Below are 19,695 nucleotides of genomic sequence, written 5' to 3'. Positions count from 1 at the left end.
CCCCATGACCCCTCTATACCAGCCCTCAGTCCTGATGTTACACACCCCATGACCCCTCTATACCAGCCCTCAGTCCTGATGTTACACACCCCATGACCCCTCTATACCAGCCCTCAGTCCTGATGTTACACACTCCGTGACCCCTCTATATCATCCCTCAGTCCTGATGTTACACACCCCGTGACCCCTCTATATCAGACGTCAGACCTGATGTTACACACCCCGTGACCCCTCTATACCAGCCCTCAGTCCTGATGTTACACACCCCATGACCCCTCTATACTAGCCCTCAGTCCTGATGTTACACACCCCATGACCCCTCTATACCCACACCCCATGACCCCTCTATACCAGCCCTCAGTCCTGATGTTACACACCCTGTGACGGCCCCTATATCAGCACTCAGTCCTGATGTTACTCACCCTGTGATCCCCTCTATACCAGCCCTCAGTCCTGATGTTACACACCCCATGACCCCTCTATACCAGCCCTCAGTCCTGATGTTACACACCCCATGACCCCTCTATACCAGCCCTCAGTCCTGATGTTACACACCCCATGGCCCCTCTATACCAGCCCTCAGTCCTGATGTTACACACTCCGTGACCCCTCTATATCATCCCTCAGTCCTGATGTTACACACCCCGTGACCCCTCTATATCAGCCCTCAGTCTTGATGTTGCACACCCTGTGAACCCTCTAGACCAGCTCTCAGTCCTGATGTTAAACACCCTGTGACCCCTCTATATCAGCCCTCAGTCCTGATGTTACACACCCCGTGACCCCTCTATATCAGCCCTCAGTACTGATGTTACACACCCCGTGACCCCTCTATATCAGCCCTCAGTACTGATGTTACACACCCCGTGACCCCTCTATATCAGCCCTCAGTACTGATGTTACACACCCCGTGACCCCTCTATACCAGCCCTCAGTCCTGATGTTACACACCCCATGACCCCTCTATATCAGCCCTCAGTCCTGATGTTACACACCTTGTGACACCTCTATACCAGCCCTCAGTCCTGATGTTACACACCCCATGACCCCTCTATATCAGCCCTCAGTCCTGATGTTACACACCTTGTGACACCTCTATACCAGCCCTCAGTCCTGATGTTACACACCTTGTGACACCTCTATACCAGCCCTCAGTCCTGATGTTACACACCCCGTGACCCCTCTATATCAGCCCTCAGTCCTGATGTTACACACCCCGTGACCCCTCTATATCAGCCCTCAGTCCTGATGTTACACACCCTGTGACCCCCTCTATACCAGACCTCAGTCCTGATGTTACACACCCCGTGACCCCTCTATATCAGCCCTCAGTACTGATGTTACACACCCCGTGACCCCTCTATATCAGCCCTCAGTACTGATGTTACACACCCCGTGACCCCTCTATATCAGCCCTCAGTACTGATGTTACACACCCCGTGACCCCTCTATACCAGCCCTCAGTCCTGATGTTACACACCCCATGACCCCTCTATATCAGCCCTCAGTCCTGATGTTACACACCTTGTGACACCTCTATACCAGCCCTCAGTCCTGATGTTACACACCCCATGACCCCTCTATATCAGCCCTCAGTCCTGATGTTACACACCTTGTGACACCTCTATACCAGCCCTCAGTCCTGATGTTACACACCTTGTGACACCTCTATACCAGCCCTCAGTCCTGATGTTACACACCCCGTGACCCCTCTATATCAGCCCTCAGTCCTGATGTTACACACCCCGTGACCCCTCTATATCAGCCCTCAGTCCTGATGTTACACACCCTGTGACCCCCTCTATACCAGACCTCAGTCCTGATGTTACACATCCCCTGACCCTTCTATACCAGCCCTCAGTCCTGATGTTACACACCCTGTGACCCCTCTATACCAGCCCTCAGTCCTGATGTTACACATCCCGTGACCCTTCTATACCAGCCCTCAGTCCTGATGTTACACACCCTGTGACCCCTCTATATCAGACCCTGGACCTGATTCCATTGGACATGATGTTACATACCCTACCATATCCTGTAGCCCATCTATACCAGATATTTGCCCTGTTGTTACATACCATGTGGCCCCTTTTGACCAAATCTTGGCCCTGATGTTATGTTCTGGAAACCCAGTCCCCGCAGCCTGGGCCCTGCCGCTCGTGTTCCAGAATTTGCGGCAGGTGCGTTCCCTACAATGTATCACAGGCGGAACAAGGCACCGAGCATCCGCCCGAAAAACAAACAGCTGCGCCCTCCCCCTCCTGTCACCGAGCACGGTTCCTGCCCCCAGTGCCCACATCCGAGCCTTCGCCCCACTCCTCCCTCCCTCCGGAGAAGATGCCACCTCACCTATACACCCGCAGCATCCCGACCAGCCTGGACCACCAGCAGCCGAACCCCAACAATCTCGGCGCCTCCTCCTGACATCAGCAAAGGGCTGCCGGGCGGGAGGGGCTGCCAGCGTATTCAGTGTATGACACCTACAGTATATACAGGGATTAAGCCAGCAGTACGGACTGTCATTGTATTACCCAGTCACCTATATACAGGAGTTGTCTATGTATAAGGGCTGCCAGTGTATACTCAGCTACCCCTATACATACGTACTGTCCATCAATGGCTATCTGTATAGCTGACACAGCCTGCATAAGGGATGACTTGTTATTACCCGCTGTTACCTATATACTGGGATCTGTAAATACTGTCATTGTAGGTATCACTGTCACCTTTACACAGTGTATTTCCTGCTGTTACCTATATAGACTGGGTGTCCATCTATAAGGGCTGTCAGTGTATTCCCTGCTGTTACCTATACAGACTGGGTGTCCATCTATAAGGGCTGTTAGTGTATTTCCTGCTGTTATCTATATAGACTGGGTGTCCATCTATAAGGGCTGTCAGTGTATTTCCTGCTGTTACCTATATAGACTGGGTGTCCATCTATAAGGGCTGTCAGTGTATTCCCTGCTGTTACCTATACAGACTGGGTGTCCATCTATAAGGGCTGTCAGTGTATTCCCTGCTGTTACCTATATAGACTGGGTGTCCATCTATAAGGGCTGTCAGTGTATTCCCTGCTGTTACCTATATAGACTGGGTGTCCATCTATAAGGGCTGTCAGTGTATTTCCTGCTGTTACCTATATAGACTGGGTGTCCATCTATAAGGGCTGTTAGTGTATTTCCTGCTGTTATCTATATAGACTGGGTGCCCATCTATAAGGGCTGTCAGTGTATTTCCTGCTGTTACCTATATAGACTGGGTGTCCATCTATAAGGGCTGTCAGTGTATTCCCTGCTGTTACCTATATAGACTGGGTGTCCATCTATAAGGGCTGTCAGTGTATTTCCTGCTGTTACCTATATAGACTGGGTGTCCATCTATAAGGGCTGTCAGTGTATTCCCTGCTGTTACCTATATAGACTGGGTGTCCATCTATAAGGGCTGTTAGTGTATTTCCTGCTGTTATCTATATAGACTGGGTGTCCATCTATAAGGGCTGTCAGTGTATTCCCTGCTGTTACCTATATAGACTGGGTGTCCATCTATAAGGGCTGTCAGTGTATTTCCTGCTGTTACCTATATAGACTGGGTGTCCATCTATAAGGGCTGTCAGTGTATTCCCTGCTGTTACCTATATAGACTGGGTGTCCATCTATAAGGGCTGTCAGTGTATTTCCTGCTGTTACCTATATAGACTGGGTGTCCATCTATAAGGGCTGTCAGTGTATTTCCTGCTGTTATCTATATAGACTGGGTGTCCATCTATAAGGGCTGTTAGTGTATTTCCTGCTGTTACCTATATACAGTCATGGCCAAAAGTTTTGAGAATGACACAAATCTTATATTTTCACATGATCTGCTGCCCTCTGGTTTTTGTGTGTTTGTTAGATGTTTTTATCACATACAGAAATATAATTGCAATCATATTATGAGTAACAAAAGCTTATATTGACAGTTAGAATGAGTTAATGCAGCAAGTCAATATTTGCAGTGTTGACCCTTCTTCTTCAGGACCTCTGCAATTCTCCCTGGCATGCTCTCTATCAACTTCTGGACCAAATCCTGACTGATAGCAGTCCATTCTTGCACAATCAATGCTTGCATTTTGTCAGAATTTGTAGGTTTTTGTTTGTCCACCCGTCTCTTGATGATTGACCACAAGTTCTCAATGGGATTAAGATCTGGGGAGTTTCCAGGCCATGGACCCAAAATCTCTATGTTTTGTTCCCTGAGCCATTTAGTTATCACCTTTGCTTTATGGCAAGGTGCTCCATCATGCTGGAAAAGGCATTGTTGATGGCCAAACTGCTCTTGGACGGTTGGGAGAAGTTGATCTTGGAGGACATTCTGGTACCATTCTTTATTCATGGCTGTGTTTTTAGGCAAGACTGTGAGAGAGCCGATTCCCTTGGCTGAGAAGCAACCCCACACATGAATGGTTTCAGGATGCTTTACAGTTGGCATGAGACAAGACTGGTGGTAGCGCTCACCTCGTCTTCTCCGAATAAGCTGTTTTCCAGATGTCCCAAACAATCGAAAAGGGGATTCATCAGAGAAGATGACTTTACCCCAGTCCTCAGCAGTTCACTCCCTGTACCATTTGCAGAATATCAGTCTGTCCCTGATGTTTTTTTCTGGAGAGAAGTAGCTTCTTCGCTGCCCTCCTTGAGACCAGGCCTTGCTCCAAGAGTCTCCGCCTCACAGTGCGTGCAGATGCACTCACACCTGCCTGCTGCCATTCCTGGGCAAGCACTGCACCGCTGGTAGCCCGATCCCGCAGCTGAAATACTTTTAAGAGACGGTCTTTCTTGGGCGCCCTGGAGCCTTTTTGCCAACAATGGAACGTCTCTCCTTGAAGTTCTTGATGATGCGATAGATTGTTGACTGAGGTGCAGTCTTTCTAGCTGCGATACTCTTCCCTGTTAGGCCATTTTTGTGCAGTGCAATGATGACTGTACATGTTTCTTTAGAGATAACCATGGTTAACAGAAGAGAAACAATGATGCCAAGCACCAGCCTCTTGCTTAATCATGAGATTGATCTCCAGCCCTGTCCTCATCAACACCCACACCTGTGTTAATGGAGCAATCACTGAAACAATGTTAGCTGGTCCATTTAAGGCAGGGCTGCAATGATGTTGAAATGTGTTTTGGGGGATAAAGTTAATTTTCTAGGCAAATATTGACTTTGCAAGTAATTGCTGTTAAGCTGATCACTCTTTATAACATTCTGGAGTATATGCAAATTGCCATTAGAAAAACTGAAGCAGTAGACTTTGTAAAAATTAATATTCGTATCATTCTCAAAACTTTTGGCCATGACTGTAGACTGGGTGTCCATCTATAAGGGCTGTTAGTGTATTTCCTGCTGTTACCTATATAGACTGGGTGTCCATCTATAAGGGCTGTCAGTGTATTCACTGCTGTTACCTATATAGACTGGGTGTCCATCTATAAGGGCTGTCAGCGTATTCCCTGCTGTTACCTATATAGACTGGGTGTCCATCTATAAGGGCTGTCAGTGTATTCCCTGCTTTTACCAATACATAAGGGCTATCCATTTATAAAGGTTATCATTCTTTTACTCATTGTCACCTATACACCATGGCTGCCCATCTATAAAGATCATCAGTGTACCTTACATGATTAGTTATATACAGGGACTGTCCACCTATAAGGGCCTCCTTCACATGGAGCAAGAGGGGGCGGAATTTGGCGCTGAATCCACGTCATAATTCGACCCCTCACAATAGTGGTCTATGTAGAACGCTAGCTTATTTTGTTCGCTGCTCACGGAAAAAAGAAGCGAGCTGCCCTTTATTCAGGTGGATTCCACGGCTGATTCAGCCCTGGCGTCCACCTCACGGCAGCACCCTCTGCACTAGGCGCATTCATTTGGGCCTACTCCAGAGCGGGAAGCTGTGACAGAAGCCACGACAGTCGTGGCAGGTGCATTTTGGCCCTATTCTAACACGGCTTTCCGTGTCAGAATCAGGACCAAAATCCGCCATTCTGTGCCCTGTGTTAATGGGGCCTTAGGGATCTCAGTATATTACCTCCTGTTATCCAGATACAGACTGCACTCCCCACTGTCACTTCTACACAGGGCTGTCACTGTAGCCCCTAATGTCACCTGTCTCAGAGTCTGTTTATCTATTAGGGCCGTGCTCTCCTATGTTAGGTACTAATATACCATGACTGACCATCTATATGGGCTTTCATGGGCGAGCGGGCATAGGGTGGATGGATGGGTGAATGGGTGGGTGATTTGGGGTATAATAGTCTTTGGGGTCTCATCTTCCCCTCAGTTGGTGGCAGGTGGACACATATTGCATATTGGATGTGGGCAGAGAGTCTTTGGAAGTAGACAGCCCTCACAGCTGAGTATTTGGTGCAGTGTAGCAGGAAGTGGGTCTCGTCATCTAGGGCCCCCTGGTCACAGTGTTGGCTCAGGGTTGCTTAGGGCTCTGTGGCTTAGCCAGGCTTGGTGGTAGTAAGAGCCAGGGCTGCTACCCTGTATGTGTATCCAGAATAATAGTGCCCTCTTCTGCATGGTGAGCCCTAGGGGAAGCTTGCCTAGCTCTGCCCCGCATGTTGGAGGTGCTGCGATGGACATGGAGATGATACTTGCAGAACTCTAGATCTACTTAGGATCCCTACAACGAAAGTCAGAATTTCACTAGATAGAAAAGTATGAAGCCAGGAAGTAAAAATTTCCCGGAACTTGCAGTGTTGGCAAGTGGAGCAGAGGACAACCACAATTTGCATATAAAATCACTGGAAGAGTTTGTTGACTGCAAAAGCCATGAAACTCAGTCTCTGTGTTGGCTGGATTTATCAGCCTGAACACTATGCAATGAGAGGGACAGCTGTATAGTTATCTATGATACTAAGTAGTCCCAGCAATATACTGTCCCATACCATAATCACTACATAACAGTATGTTTCTGGAAGGCAGGGACTCCTTAGAATCATAAATAACTATACTGATAGGAATCCCTCTCCTGGCATACTGTTTAGGCTGGTAAATCTGGCCAACACAAGGACTGACACTTGGTTATGAGAATGTGAGATAAAGAAGAATTCATCAATACAGCAAATATTAATATAATTTGCTGGGTTTCTATTTGCTGCAGGTGAAAAGTTGGAATTAGCCATTAGGCTGGGTTTATACCGTGCTCTTTTTCTTTTTTTTACACACACCACATGTAAAAACGTATGTGTTTAGAATATAACAAACATGTGTGTTACATGAATTTTTGCGGAAAACAGCATTATGTAAACCTAAAATAAGGTTAGGTGTTAAAGCACAGCCAGACAGAGCAGTGTTTGAGATGTGGTTGATGCAGTTAAGAACTGAGGCAAGTTCAAAGAGATGGTTCTGAATAGGGATCTGGCTGTGCAGGACAGACATTACATCTTAAACATTTTAATGATGTGGCATGCAGGTATTTTGTGCTTTGAGAAAACAAAAGCAGCAGCCTGGGTTTCCACATTCAGGGTTTTGACTTCAAAAACAGCGACAGAAAACCTGAATAAAAACTGAATGTCGATTTCTTGCCTTAGGTCAAGTCCACACGGTAGAAAATTACTAGGAAACTGAAATGGGCATCAATTTCAGCTTTATATGTTGCAGATTTTGCCACAATTTTTGAGCCAAAGTCAGGAGTGATGTCACGTACGGCCGTACTAGCACGTGACACGGGTGCGTCTGTCAGGGGTCAACTTACTCCACTCACTTAATCTTGCACTTACCCTTCACTCAGGCTGAAAATTGAGCATAAATCAGACCCTAACACAGTTCATGCACCCAAAAAACATGCTGCCACCACCACTGATTTGGCTCTGTGGAAAACTCACTCACAAATATAGGTGTCTCTCCAACAGTCAGACATAAACACACCTCAAAAAGTTAATGGGTTCATAGAGAAACACAAAATAACCTTAAATTTAACAATTTAATATCCAAAGGGTTCAGTGCTTATATATACAAAAAAAATTTGACAAAATGACAGTACATTGCAAACAGCCTTTAAATAATGGGATAAAACCAGAATAATACTTAAAGGGGTTGTCCAGGCAAAAATGGACAACCCTTTTAACTTTTAAATCCACTGGGGCATTGCAAAAAAAAAAAAAAGAAGCAAACTCACCTGTCCCTGATTCTCCGGTGTTCTCCGATGCTTCTCTCTTCTGGAATTCCGTTGAAGATGCTCATTGTCCTCATTGGTCACGTGACCACTGAAAGACAAAGAGCCTGTAATGTCACTACCTGTGACATCATGGGTCCTCTTCCTGAGGCCACTGATTGACCTCAGCTTAGACTATAATGGGATTCGCTATTCGATCGAGTAGTCGAATATTGAGGCTCTACTCAAAACGCATATCGAATCTCGAATATTTCACTACTCGCTCATCTCTAGTAATAATAACTTTTGTCATCACAAGTGGATTTAGCACAAGAGAGAAGTGTAAGGGCTTCCTTTATATTTCCCATTTCTTTTGTAGCCACTCCCAGGTTTGGCTCAAAAAAAAAAACAACTCAGCAATATCTGTAACAAAAAAAAAAAATGCTTTTCTACAATGTGGGGCTTAGAGTCAAAATCAGGACCAAGATTATGTCTTGAGAAAGTAGCCTTAGGGCCCTTAGAGTCCAGTCAATGAGAAATGGTCCGTGTGTGGGTAGTAGGCCCTGGACTGAACTAAGCTGTTTTCATAGGAGTCACTGCATCATGCAGTTATGCTACAGTGGGCTACGAATGGCCAGTACTATGATGGTACTGATAGTGTTATGTCAGTTCATTACTGTAGTGATCGGATTGTTTGGGATCTCACTGCATCATTAACTATAATGCACTGATTCCTATGTACATGGCCTGGATGGGACTTGGTTATGTGCAAGGGTCCTTATTGTAAAGCTGAATTTACACAAAGTTTGAAGCCAAAACCAGGAATGGATTAAATGAAGTAGAAGTAGTCACACCTGTCTTGTATACTTTCTTCCACTTTATGATCCATTCTTAGTTTTGGCTTCAAAAGCTGTGTTTACATGGTGCCTTTCTACTTCAGAGCTACATAAAGTTTTTAGCTGCAACATTGAGTAGCACTTTACTATGTATTTCTGATGTATCCTAATGGACGTTAAAGGGATATTCCATTTAAAAGAAACAAGCTTGGAAACATACAATCATAAAAGTTATAAATATATGTAACAACATTCATTCTTAAAAATAAAGCAAAATTGAGATCTAAAATGTGGCTCAAGGTCATTCACAGCGCTCCCCTGATTCCCCATCGGGGCCATAGGATGGGACTTTACCCAACTGTTGATGGCTTTAAATGTGGAGGCAAAAACTTGTATCATTGTTTGTGGTCATGCTCAAAGATACATCAGTTTTGGTGTGGGGTCAAAAATGTTGTGACCACCCATCTAACTGAGTTAATTCTCTTTTACCTTCTTATGGGCGCTCCTGGGTTTTAGAGATAGGGAAGTACCTGGATGTAAAGTCCACCTCTTCCATCTGGTGGCGGTAGCTGGTAGAAAGGCAATTGTACAGTTGTGGAACAAACCTCGGGAACCATCACTTCATTTATTTATTAAGAAAATGTAATGTAATGTAAATGTAATAATGAAAATGGATTGGGTTGAGGTGGCACACCAGATAGTGAAAAAGTATGACAATTTTTCCAACTATGGAAGGGATATATCCTTATACTGCCTCAACATCTTAAAGATAAACTGCAAAATGCTTTCAACTCACTACTTGTTATCAAGAGCAGAATTGAATTGAAGAAGTTTAATAAACACATAATATAAAAAAAATCAATATCTATCCACATTTATTTCCCTATAGTGTGGCGTACTCTTAAATCTGGTTGCCATCGTAATGTCCATTTTTCCCCTGTCCCCTCCACTTTTCCTGCAGGTCTCCGCCTGGTTTCACTTTCCTGATTCACTTCTGTTAACCACTGAGCACAATCTGGAGATGGAACTAACAGGAGTCAGGCTGCCATGTGCTCCTAGGAGATACAGATGCTTGACATTCACATGCATTCATGCAACATGGTACAACTAGGTGCCTGCCCACAGAAAAGGAAAGGAGTACTGACCCTAAGAGGCGAGTAAGGAGGCTACAAACAGTGAAAATTATATTGCAAGGCAGGATTGCATGGATAGTATTAACATAAAGGTGTGCATCACTCCAGGGAATTGTTATTCCAATCCATCGAATAATTCTTTTGAACTGAAAACCTCAAGTTTACAGGAATAGTAGAATAACTGAAATTAAAAACTGCAGTTCTTAAAGTGGTTGTCAGACTGTGATATTGAACTCCACTGCACTCACATGGCCATACTACATTTCAGTCCCTTTTAAAGGGATCCTATCTTTTAAACACATTTTTTTTCTCCCTAACATGTCGGAATAGCCTTAAGAAAGGCTATTCGTCTCCTACCTTTAGTTGTCTTCTCCGCACCGCCATTCATTTGCAATCCCGTTTTTTCTCAGTATGTAAATGAGTTCTCTCGCAGCACTGGGGGCAGTCCCCAGCACTCAAACAGCACTGGGGGCGTCCCCAAAGCTGCCAGAGAACTCTCCAGCACTGCCTCCATCTTCTTCTGCAACTAGGTCTTCACTGTGTCTTCTTCCGGTGGTGTCTTCTAACTTCTAGGCCTTGAGCCTAGGGGAAGCCGACTGCATATGCCCGCGGCCACAAGAAAAATGGCTGCTTCCACAGTATTGTAAGCGGCTGCGCTATGCCCGGGGGGGGGGGGGGGGCGGCATTTTTGCTGACCTAAGCCAGTCCAGGACAAGCTGGACTGGCTTAGCGTCACCGTCTCGGCAGCCCGGCACGGGAAGCGAGAGGTGGATTGGGGAGGCCCTGTGGAGGCAGCGCTGCTCCACCGGCCTCCCCTGACGCTCAGGCAGAGAGCAGGTACTCTCCCTGCCTGCTCTCTGCCTGCTAACGCCACCCCGTCTGCTCTGCCCCTTCGCTCCGCCCCCTCCTCCTGGGGGGGAGGGGGCAGCTTTCTGTTGTCCGCCTCAGGCGGCATAAAAGCTAGGTTCACCCCTGGTGGCACAGTACCTGCTTTGGAGGTCCGGTCTGGACAGTTCAACTGTGTCAGTGTGGTGCCACCGTGCTAGTCTTCAAACACAGACTGTTATTAGGGCCTGATTAGTCAGCGGACCTCCCTGGTGTGGGTCTTACCACACACCCCTTAGGTGCCTGGCTGGAATATACTTGTCTTCCCAGACTACACCCTTCACTCTCTCACAATAGATGGACTACACTGCCGCATGCACACCAGATGCTGCCAGAAGATGGATGCGGCAGGACTTTTAAGGGAAGCGAATAGAAAAATGCTGCAGGTTTTTCTGTTCCAGCATCCGTTTCTCATACCTGGGTCGTACATATGTGACTTTTTTTAACCTTCCCCTGCTGCATGCATGAAAGTTTCTGATCCTGGACACACATGAGGCATTATTAATTCCAAAAGTTCAAAGGGGGATTGTTAATTTAATGATACATATGGGGATATTATTCATTTCCAGGGGATTTTTAGATGATATATTTTATATTTGGGGCAGTAGCAGGATGGGGAATGTGTAGGTGAGGACAGTCATAGATGTCACCTATAAGTCACTAAATTTTTATTATACTATATTTACTTACATAGTCTGCAGGGCCTGTATCTATCACTATAGTGATAATATCAATGTAACTTGGTTAGGGGCCCACTTGGATATGTTTGCCTCCCCTTTGCCAAACCCCTAATTATGCGTCTGAGTGACACTACATAGTGACTAGATGTTTTTTAGTAATAAGAATACAGGCAATAACCCTGCTGTTACCTGCATCCCTGAGCTGTCTATAGTGGCTTTCTATGTATTGCCAACTGTCAGCAATATCCTAGAGATGTCTATATGGATTGTCTGTGTACTTTCTACTCTCACCACTAACCCGGAGCTGTCTGAGAGTATGTACCCCTTGCTGTCATTTTCATCATGGAGCTATCTAACAATGCTTTCAGGGAACAGTCTGGAATTAAACGAGAAAAAAAAAAAAAAAAAAAAAAAGGTAAAACCTGATTTTTCTATAGGGTGTGCCGCTGTACATTGTCACCGACAGCCTGAGGCAGTTCCTGGCAGTCCTATATCAGCTGTCAGAGTACGCTGCACTTCTGGAGCTGTGGGCTTTCTGCTGTCCGTCTATAGGAGCTTTCCATGTACTCACTTTTCGAATTAGTGAAACCCTTTTATGGTGGCAAATGCCTGGAGACGCACAATACCGCAATACCTCTGAAATAACAGTAATTACAGGGATTGTCATACAGATTGATTTTCTAGCGCAGAACCTGTTTTTTCTCTCCTGGTTCCTTCACAAACACCTGAACAGAATCTATGAGAGTATAAGACGGGAGGGGAGGCCAGAACTGATGTTTACATGGGATGGCTGCTTTTAGCATTAGCTCAGCAGCTTTCTATGGTTTGCATTTTAGATTTGCAAATACATTTTAGTGAAATCCACTGTCCCCCTTTTCCTGTGACCCACAGAAGTGTACAGGGGATAGGAGTAGAATGGTAAAGCTATGTCATAAAAACAGGCTAGTTCTCCTAGAAAAAAGTCAATGTACCCCTGAACTGTGGAAAAAGAGAATAAGAAAGGGATGATCTCTATATAGGAAGAGGGCACTGAGATACCATCCTGCCCCCTCTCCCATGGTAGGGCTGCTGAAGGCAGAGAACTGCAACAGACAGAAGGATAGGAGGGAAGGGGCCACTGATGAAGGGGATATGAAGGTTAATCCTCAGCATCATCTGTGCACAGACAGCAGCAGCAGAGAAAGGTGCACACTGCTGGCTGCTGAGATGAGAGGAGGGGCAGGTATCTGGGTACAGGGGGAGGAGTGTGGTCGCTGACTTGGATGTTATACAAGATGCCACCTCAGGATGAGAGGGGACCAGCACAGCAGACAGACAGGACTCTGCAATCGTGCCCAAGGTCAGTGGGACGTAGACTTGTCTGTACACGTGGGGGGCACACATCACAGCTCTTTCATGTACCTGAGTGTGAGCACATACTGCTTTGCCCTTGGCTTTCCTGGCACACTCCTAGGGCTCTGGAGACTGGGTGAAAATGTGATTGTTAGCATACAGCGAGAGCATAGTATGTAAGGTTTAGTGCAAGTACTGTACAGAATGAATGTATGGAAAAGAGCATAGTGTATATGTTTTTCTAGCGGACCACATTCTATAATATAAGAGAGATGAGTGGAGCACAGTCTATGATCTAAGACAGGAGGTGAGTGGAGTGCAACCTACAACGTCAGACATATGAAGTCGTGTATGGCATTGGACATACCATATCGTATACAGTACAATATACGAGTGAAGTATCTAATGTAGGGGCAGAGTTGAGCGCAGCGTATATTGTACATCTATAATGTATGGAGTCTGAGCTGAACTTCTAATGTACGGATTTAATGTACACCGACTAATGTATTGCATGAGATCATGAAGTACATTATACACTTTTGAGGAGACATATATTGTGGCCAACTATAGTGAAAAACAAATGATAGGGAAACAAAACCTACAGTCAAACTGTAGCAAAACCCCACAACCCCTTTACAGTGGAGGCAGCTTTTGCAGTTTTTGTGAATAAATTTCTATCTCTTTAGACATATTTTCCTGTATCTAGTTTCCAGAACGTCACTGCTCTTTCAACTGAGTGGTCGAGGTTTTGACTGTAACTGATCCATAACTGGACTACGCTTCCATTTCTTGGATATGAAGTTGAGAAGTGACACCAGGGAACGAAAGTCTTTTAATATGCATCACTTCATTATTACCTCCGGCTAAGACGGCACAGGGGCTATCTGAATCATGAGTTGTGATTTACAGTAAAGACCTTAGTTTTCCCTAGATATGCCCTTCTCCACATGGTTAGGTATCTCCTTATAATAAGATCTCTTATAGATTTTGCAAGCTTCCATCCTACCATAGATATTTTATCTCCATGCAACCCTCAATTCTCATAGGCGGAGAAGGAAACATTCTTCATATACAAACAATAGTATAACAACACAGTCCCTGCCACACATTGGAACCATTCGCACCCCATAGTTTGGTGCATGCTAATTTTATTTGCTATATTCCCTGGAGTTTTTGGAATGTGCAGCTGCAATATATTTGCAGAACTGCCTCCACTAAAATTTGGACTGCAGGACTGTCTGCTGCTGCACTAGCACCAGTCATCATTGGAATTAATAGGGAATGTGGGTACTGGTGTCCTGGTATTAGGTTGGATCTGCAGGACAATAGTGGTCTGTGGAACTTTGTGTATGAAGGTGATGAGGACATTGTCACATTAATAGCCCAACCTGCTCTTATAAACTTCTCCTCTTTACTCGTCCTATAAATTCAGTTATGCATTTTGGTTACCTTGCATACTAATCTGTACTCTTCCTATTCACAACTAATGGTTTCAATTTTCACAATATCTCACAAATATCATGCACAAGACAGACCAGAAACGTATGATATAGCCAGTGTAAGCTAACACTGCCCACAGACACTCTTATCCATTTTGGGCAGACGACGAGACGATGAATAATTATGGTCTTATTAGTTGTCGCAATGTGTTTTATTCCTATGAGAAATGTTGGTTCATGGCCCTATGGGCATTTTAATGCAGAACGATTTCCTCAGGCTTTGTTTGACTGGTCTGCTTGTATTAGAAAGCATAAGCAACTTCATGATTTCTGACATTAAGGCAGAAAGACCTGAAAGGAACTCCCTCTGGGCTGCCCTAAAGCTTTGGTTCCCGAGAGAGACTGTGGTAGGCAAAAGGGATATTGAGTGAAGAGGGTTATGAGCACCGTATTTTTCTATTTCACATATCATCTTGTAGTTTTAAAGAGATTTGCTAATAATGGTTCTTGTTCTTTAACTTTTCAGGATCCGCCATGCTAATCTTTTTGCAGTGACTTTGGAGCGAAGGTCTCAGGCACCCCAACCTCTCTTCCTGTGCATATTGCTCGCCATGCCGAAACTGCCCCAAATCCCAGGATGGTTCTCCTACAGCTTTTGAACCTTATGGCACCTTGTTACTTTATTTGTCTTCTTGCTGTGACTTTTAGCCTCCAGTTGTTCTTCTTCTTGCCTGGGATGTGTGAAGAGGACTCTCTGCCTCTTTCTGGTCTTATTCACAGTTTCCTCTTTGTCTTCTTTCTGGTTAATGTCATAGGAAACTATTTCCTAGTCATTTGGAACAGTCCTGCGTCTGGTGGGATCAGTGCGGATGCAGATATATCCAATAAGCCATTTTGTCGAATTTGTACCAGGATGATGTGGGAGCAGGAACATCACTGTTTTTTTACTGGGACGTGCATCAGCCGTAGTAACCTGCGCAGCTTTGTGTTATTCTGCCTGCATGCTTCCTGCAGCTGCTTCCATGCAATGGTGGCAGGAGTGGGATACATTTCACACAGCTTTTCTCTGTCTTTTACAAATCCACTGACTTTCCTCAGGCTTCTTCCTCTCTCTGTTACACGCTTCTTCTCAGGTCAGACCCATTGTATATTGACACTGACAATGATGTAGAATAGGTTTCACTACTTGCTGATGAAATATACTTTTATGTAGGATCTGAGGTGCTATCTTTAGTGTATCATAACTAAACCCAAAAAATGCAGGAGTTGAGTTACCTGCAGTTCTATGTAGCGCCACATAAATATGTCTCAAGCTATAACATAATGCTACTAAATGTAATATTACTATAGATCCCTGCCACGTCCTTCTGCATAATGTGTTAGCACCGCCATGCTCAGTGTGGGAATTGCGGTACATAAGAATTGTCCACTTACAGGAGCAGTATGATATGAATGTGCTCATATTCCTGAATTCAGATGAATTGGTAAGGTTATAAGCAAGAATAATGGCCCCATAATAAGCAGATTCCTATAGTAACCTTTATTAGAGAGATAAAGCTCTGGGAGTCCTCATTGAGGAATGGCTGCTCTTCAGCTCTGGTGGTCTATGACTTTACAGGACAATGGTGGCAGTTTCATCCATATTTTCATCTCTATCTTGGAGAGGTCCTCTGACAACATATGAGATTTCTCTGTCGGCTCATATTATTTAGTCTTCTTCTGTGGCATTTAAGTAAGGAATTTCACCGAGACTCCATGAACAGCCAGCATCTGTCTCTCAGACTTGTTGCGATGTGATGGTGCTGTGGCTGTAAAGTGTAACACACGAGCAGATGGTGAAAATATGTCAGCGTTTATTTATCCAATTTATATTCTGCAGATTTCAGGCAGAGGTGGAGGGATAATCGGGGCTTTTCAGCCTTCCTGCTGTGACTCCACATAAACCAACATATATCAAACAGCATGTTACACGTGAATGGTACATGCAAGACACATTCTGCTCTCCAAGGAGTTAAATTTCCTTGGCTCCAATGACATTGATAAACGCTGCCCCAGTTTTGTGCCTTCTTATGACAATGACATAGGGACCCAGCCAAGAGCCCAGCACTATTTATAGATACAGGGTGGAAAAGGATGGACCTGGCGTAGAACGCAACCGTCTGTCATGTCTGTCATATATTATGGCATGCCGAGTCTCACCATGTTATCAAGAATTCTCTTACCCCAACATCTGTTTTGAGCACTTTGTTAAATGTCGGTATCCTTCATGTCACTAATGTATCTTCATTATCTAATGACAACCTTCTTTGACTCCTTGTCTTTCCCCTCCATAGGTTCTCTACTTAGTTCAGAGATGTTGGCTGTCCTCATGCTTTACCTCTGGTTTGGGGTGGGTTTAGCTTGTGGTGCCTTCTGCTTTCACCAGCTGCTACTGATATCCAGAAGACCAGTGTGTCACCAGAGCCCATCTGAAGACAGCAGCCCCATCAACTGGTTGGACAACATGACAAGCGTTTTCGGGAAGAGGTGGCTAATGGCAATTCTGTTTCCTAGTACAAAGGAGAAATAAAGACAGGATAGTCGGTTTAACTTATTAAAATGTCACCACAGACTTTGTTGGGACGTTCCAGGTGGATGACATCTTTTCTTTGCATTTACAATGAGGGACTTTTACTGTTGCACTTTGCTTAAGTGACCTCATGTAGTAGTTGATAGTGACTGCTGAATCCTCTCAGTGATTTGCACACATAGACCATCCCAAGATATTGTCCTTTAGCAACATACGTTATTTAATATGGTAAGATATACTAATAACTATAACAGACTAATAATCACAACTCTAAGCTTTGCTACTTCTGCTATGTAACCTGTAACAATAACTACAGCTGCCTCCAACCCTACAGATAACCCCACTCCATCTATATTATGGACTAGTACTACACATTTTAGAGGCGGTATTTCCTCCAATCTGTAACATAAGATGTTTATGGGTAGTAAGACCAAATCAATAACCAACATCAGTAATGTCTACCAGTATGTACAGCTCTTTATTACCATACAAAAAGAGTCAGTAGATACCATCAATATCCCATCAACAGCCTAAATTAACAGCTATAACACATTTGTTTTAATGCAGTTGCCGTCACAATTTCATACAGCACAAGGTAGCGGTTCAATGGCCATACTATGCTAATAACCAATTTACTGTATCCCGCTAGATAAATACCCACCATGGTTTGTGGCTTAACAATGTTATTGATGAGGTACCATAAAGTGTGAAACATATGATCCGAGATCTGCAAATTTAGAGAGGTGTCCATAGATTGTGGTTCTGAATGAGGACCCCTTCATTTACACAAAATATAATCACTATAAATACACGTTTAGGTGTCTAAACCTGGCCAATCCCTATTAAAGAATAGTTAGACTCTATACGAGCAGCTTCGGTAATTCAGGAGAGCACTCCATCAGCACATACGTTTAGTTTCTTATATCTTAGCATTTATTATGTTAACCTATATTCATATGGTGGACATCTGCACATTTTTGCACAAATCTGAATTTTAGCAGCCATTTCTCATGACTTATATTTCCTGACCATGTTTATACAAGAATTGGTTGAACTTGATATTGTTGTAGTTTAGTCTTGTTGTATGTGTAATTACAGGTACATGGATCCGCTCAGTGTTCTGTCCTGGTTACCTTGCTATGGTGTCCAAAATATGAGAATAATCTTTTTTGTAGATTCCCTCACTTAAAATCAGATTCACACAGTGTTCTGTCCTGAGAAGCAAGGGTCTTCATTACCTGACTTACTGTTGTCTGCCCGTATTTTCTTGTGTTCCAAGAACAGCTTCTCATGATTTTGTCTAAAGAAAGAAGTCCACTTGCTGCTCTGTCTTGAGACACAGGATCACTAATGACTAAAAGCTAAGTCTACTCACTGCTGTGCATGTGTCCGGATTTTACAGACAACCAGGACAACTTGTTGCGATCGAATTCCACTTGTTGCTGTTACCAGAGGGGTCTACTCCTTCTTCTTGATCAGTGAGACCCAGGGCTATCCGTTACTGTATCTTAAGAATGAGGTTTACTCACAAATCTATCCACAGACTGCTGCTACATCCTTAGATTAAGGTCCATTCCTGTCTTGGTTCTAAGAACCAGGTCCACTTGCTGCTATTTCTTTAGTAACATCTACATTGAAATACATAAAACTTTATGACCATTTGTCATATTTTAATCTTGTTGAACCAGATATCTGCTAACTATAGTCCGCATTGCCTTGAGAACAAGACTTAGTGCTTTGTCTCAAAGACGTCCAATCCCTCTTCGGTCAGTCTACATGCAAGTTGATGACAGAGTTCACCATTACAGATGCATCACAGCCAGGAGAAACTGCATTAACATCCAGATGTTTTAAGAACCATAGGTAATGGAGAACAAGTAGAAATAGTGTAACATGCCTGAGTCTACTCTTTTATTGTGAAGTAGATTAATAAATTGTGTTGTACATCAATAATCACACCTGTCATACAACTTATAGCCTAGTCCTCAAGTTCAGGAAGTCAATGATGCTCTCAGTGTTATTTATAAGATGCAATAAAGACCACATATGAAATGAACAGTGTGTAGGTTACGTTATTATTAGTGCACTGCCTTACATGATAGCCGGTTCCAGGATGATGGACATCACCAAGACCATCCTCTCTCCATATTAATCCTCTAGCTACATCTGACAGAACACAACCACTTCATTACAATATACTGGAAATGCAACCAGATGAGCCTTTATTGTACAGTTCAATGCAGACATCAGTATAACAGTGCTATTTTACCGTGCATACTGAAGATTTCTTTGGTTATCTTATGTAGTTTAGTGACCATAGTATCACAACTATAGTTACATGTACAATCGTGGTCACCAGGTGTTGACAGACTGCTTTTATATTACCGTACATAAGTACATTAGTTTGGAGTCCATCATTAAAGGGAGTTTGTGGTTATATTACTGGTCAGATTGATATGTAGAACATCCTATGGTGAACAGGATTTGACCTCTATGATAAGATACTTGTAATAGAACTGCCAATCTCTCAAGAATAGAAGAACAGGTTAGTAGAAGGAGAGATATTAACAAGGTGGTTTCAGAGGGAAGGAGTAGCACATCCATCGTGTGATCATATACTTCTATTATATCATACCATAACCAGCAGACTAGTACTACTTTGTTAGTAGTTTCACACAATGGTGGACTTC

The 19,695-nt window shown here is 44.0% G+C and overlaps 2 protein-coding genes across 4 annotated transcripts in view; one reads left to right on the top strand and one right to left on the bottom strand.

Annotated features, from left to right (window-relative positions):
• The window catches only part of TMEM63C (transmembrane protein 63C), a 35,172-nt gene extending 32,747 nt beyond the window's left edge, over positions 1-2,425 (bottom strand). The window contains exon 1 of one of the 3 annotated variants that reach the window (XM_075282318.1): positions 2,350-2,425. The gene's annotated coding sequence lies outside the window, so the exon portion shown is untranslated. Of the gene's footprint in view, positions 1-2,078; positions 2,310-2,349 lie in introns of those variants that run through there. The other 2 variants (XM_075282317.1, XM_075282319.1) reach the window with 2 other exon arrangements.
• A 10,430-nt stretch (positions 2,426-12,855) lies between these two features.
• ZDHHC22 (zDHHC palmitoyltransferase 22) lies at positions 12,856-17,630 on the top strand. The gene is made up of 3 exons (XM_075282312.1): positions 12,856-13,004; positions 14,963-15,569; positions 16,770-17,630. The coding sequence occupies exons 2-3, from the start codon at positions 15,074-15,076 to the stop codon at positions 17,003-17,005; spliced, it is 732 nt and encodes a 243-aa protein (XP_075138413.1). The 5' UTR covers positions 12,856-13,004; positions 14,963-15,073; the 3' UTR covers positions 17,006-17,630.
• The last annotated feature ends 2,065 nt before the right edge of the window (positions 17,631-19,695 follow it).

Source organism: Leptodactylus fuscus, chromosome 7 (genome assembly GCF_031893055.1).
Source record: "Leptodactylus fuscus isolate aLepFus1 chromosome 7, aLepFus1.hap2, whole genome shotgun sequence".
NCBI classification, from domain to species: Eukaryota; Metazoa; Chordata; class Amphibia; order Anura; family Leptodactylidae; genus Leptodactylus; species Leptodactylus fuscus.
The sequence above is the reverse complement of the archived record's forward strand: the minus strand, read 5'-3'. Positions and strand labels throughout refer to the sequence as shown.

What these genes read in the sequence shown, in the direction of transcription:
- ZDHHC22 (XM_075282312.1), top strand. Translation starts at nt 15,074, where the DNA reads ATGGTTCTCCTACAGCTTTTGAACCTTATGGCACCTTGTTACTTTATT. An exon ending in TGTTACACGCTTCTTCTCAG is followed by an intron (nt 15,570 to 16,769) that starts GTCAGACCCATT and finishes TCCCCTCCATAG; the next exon opens with GTTCTCTACTTAGTTCAGAG.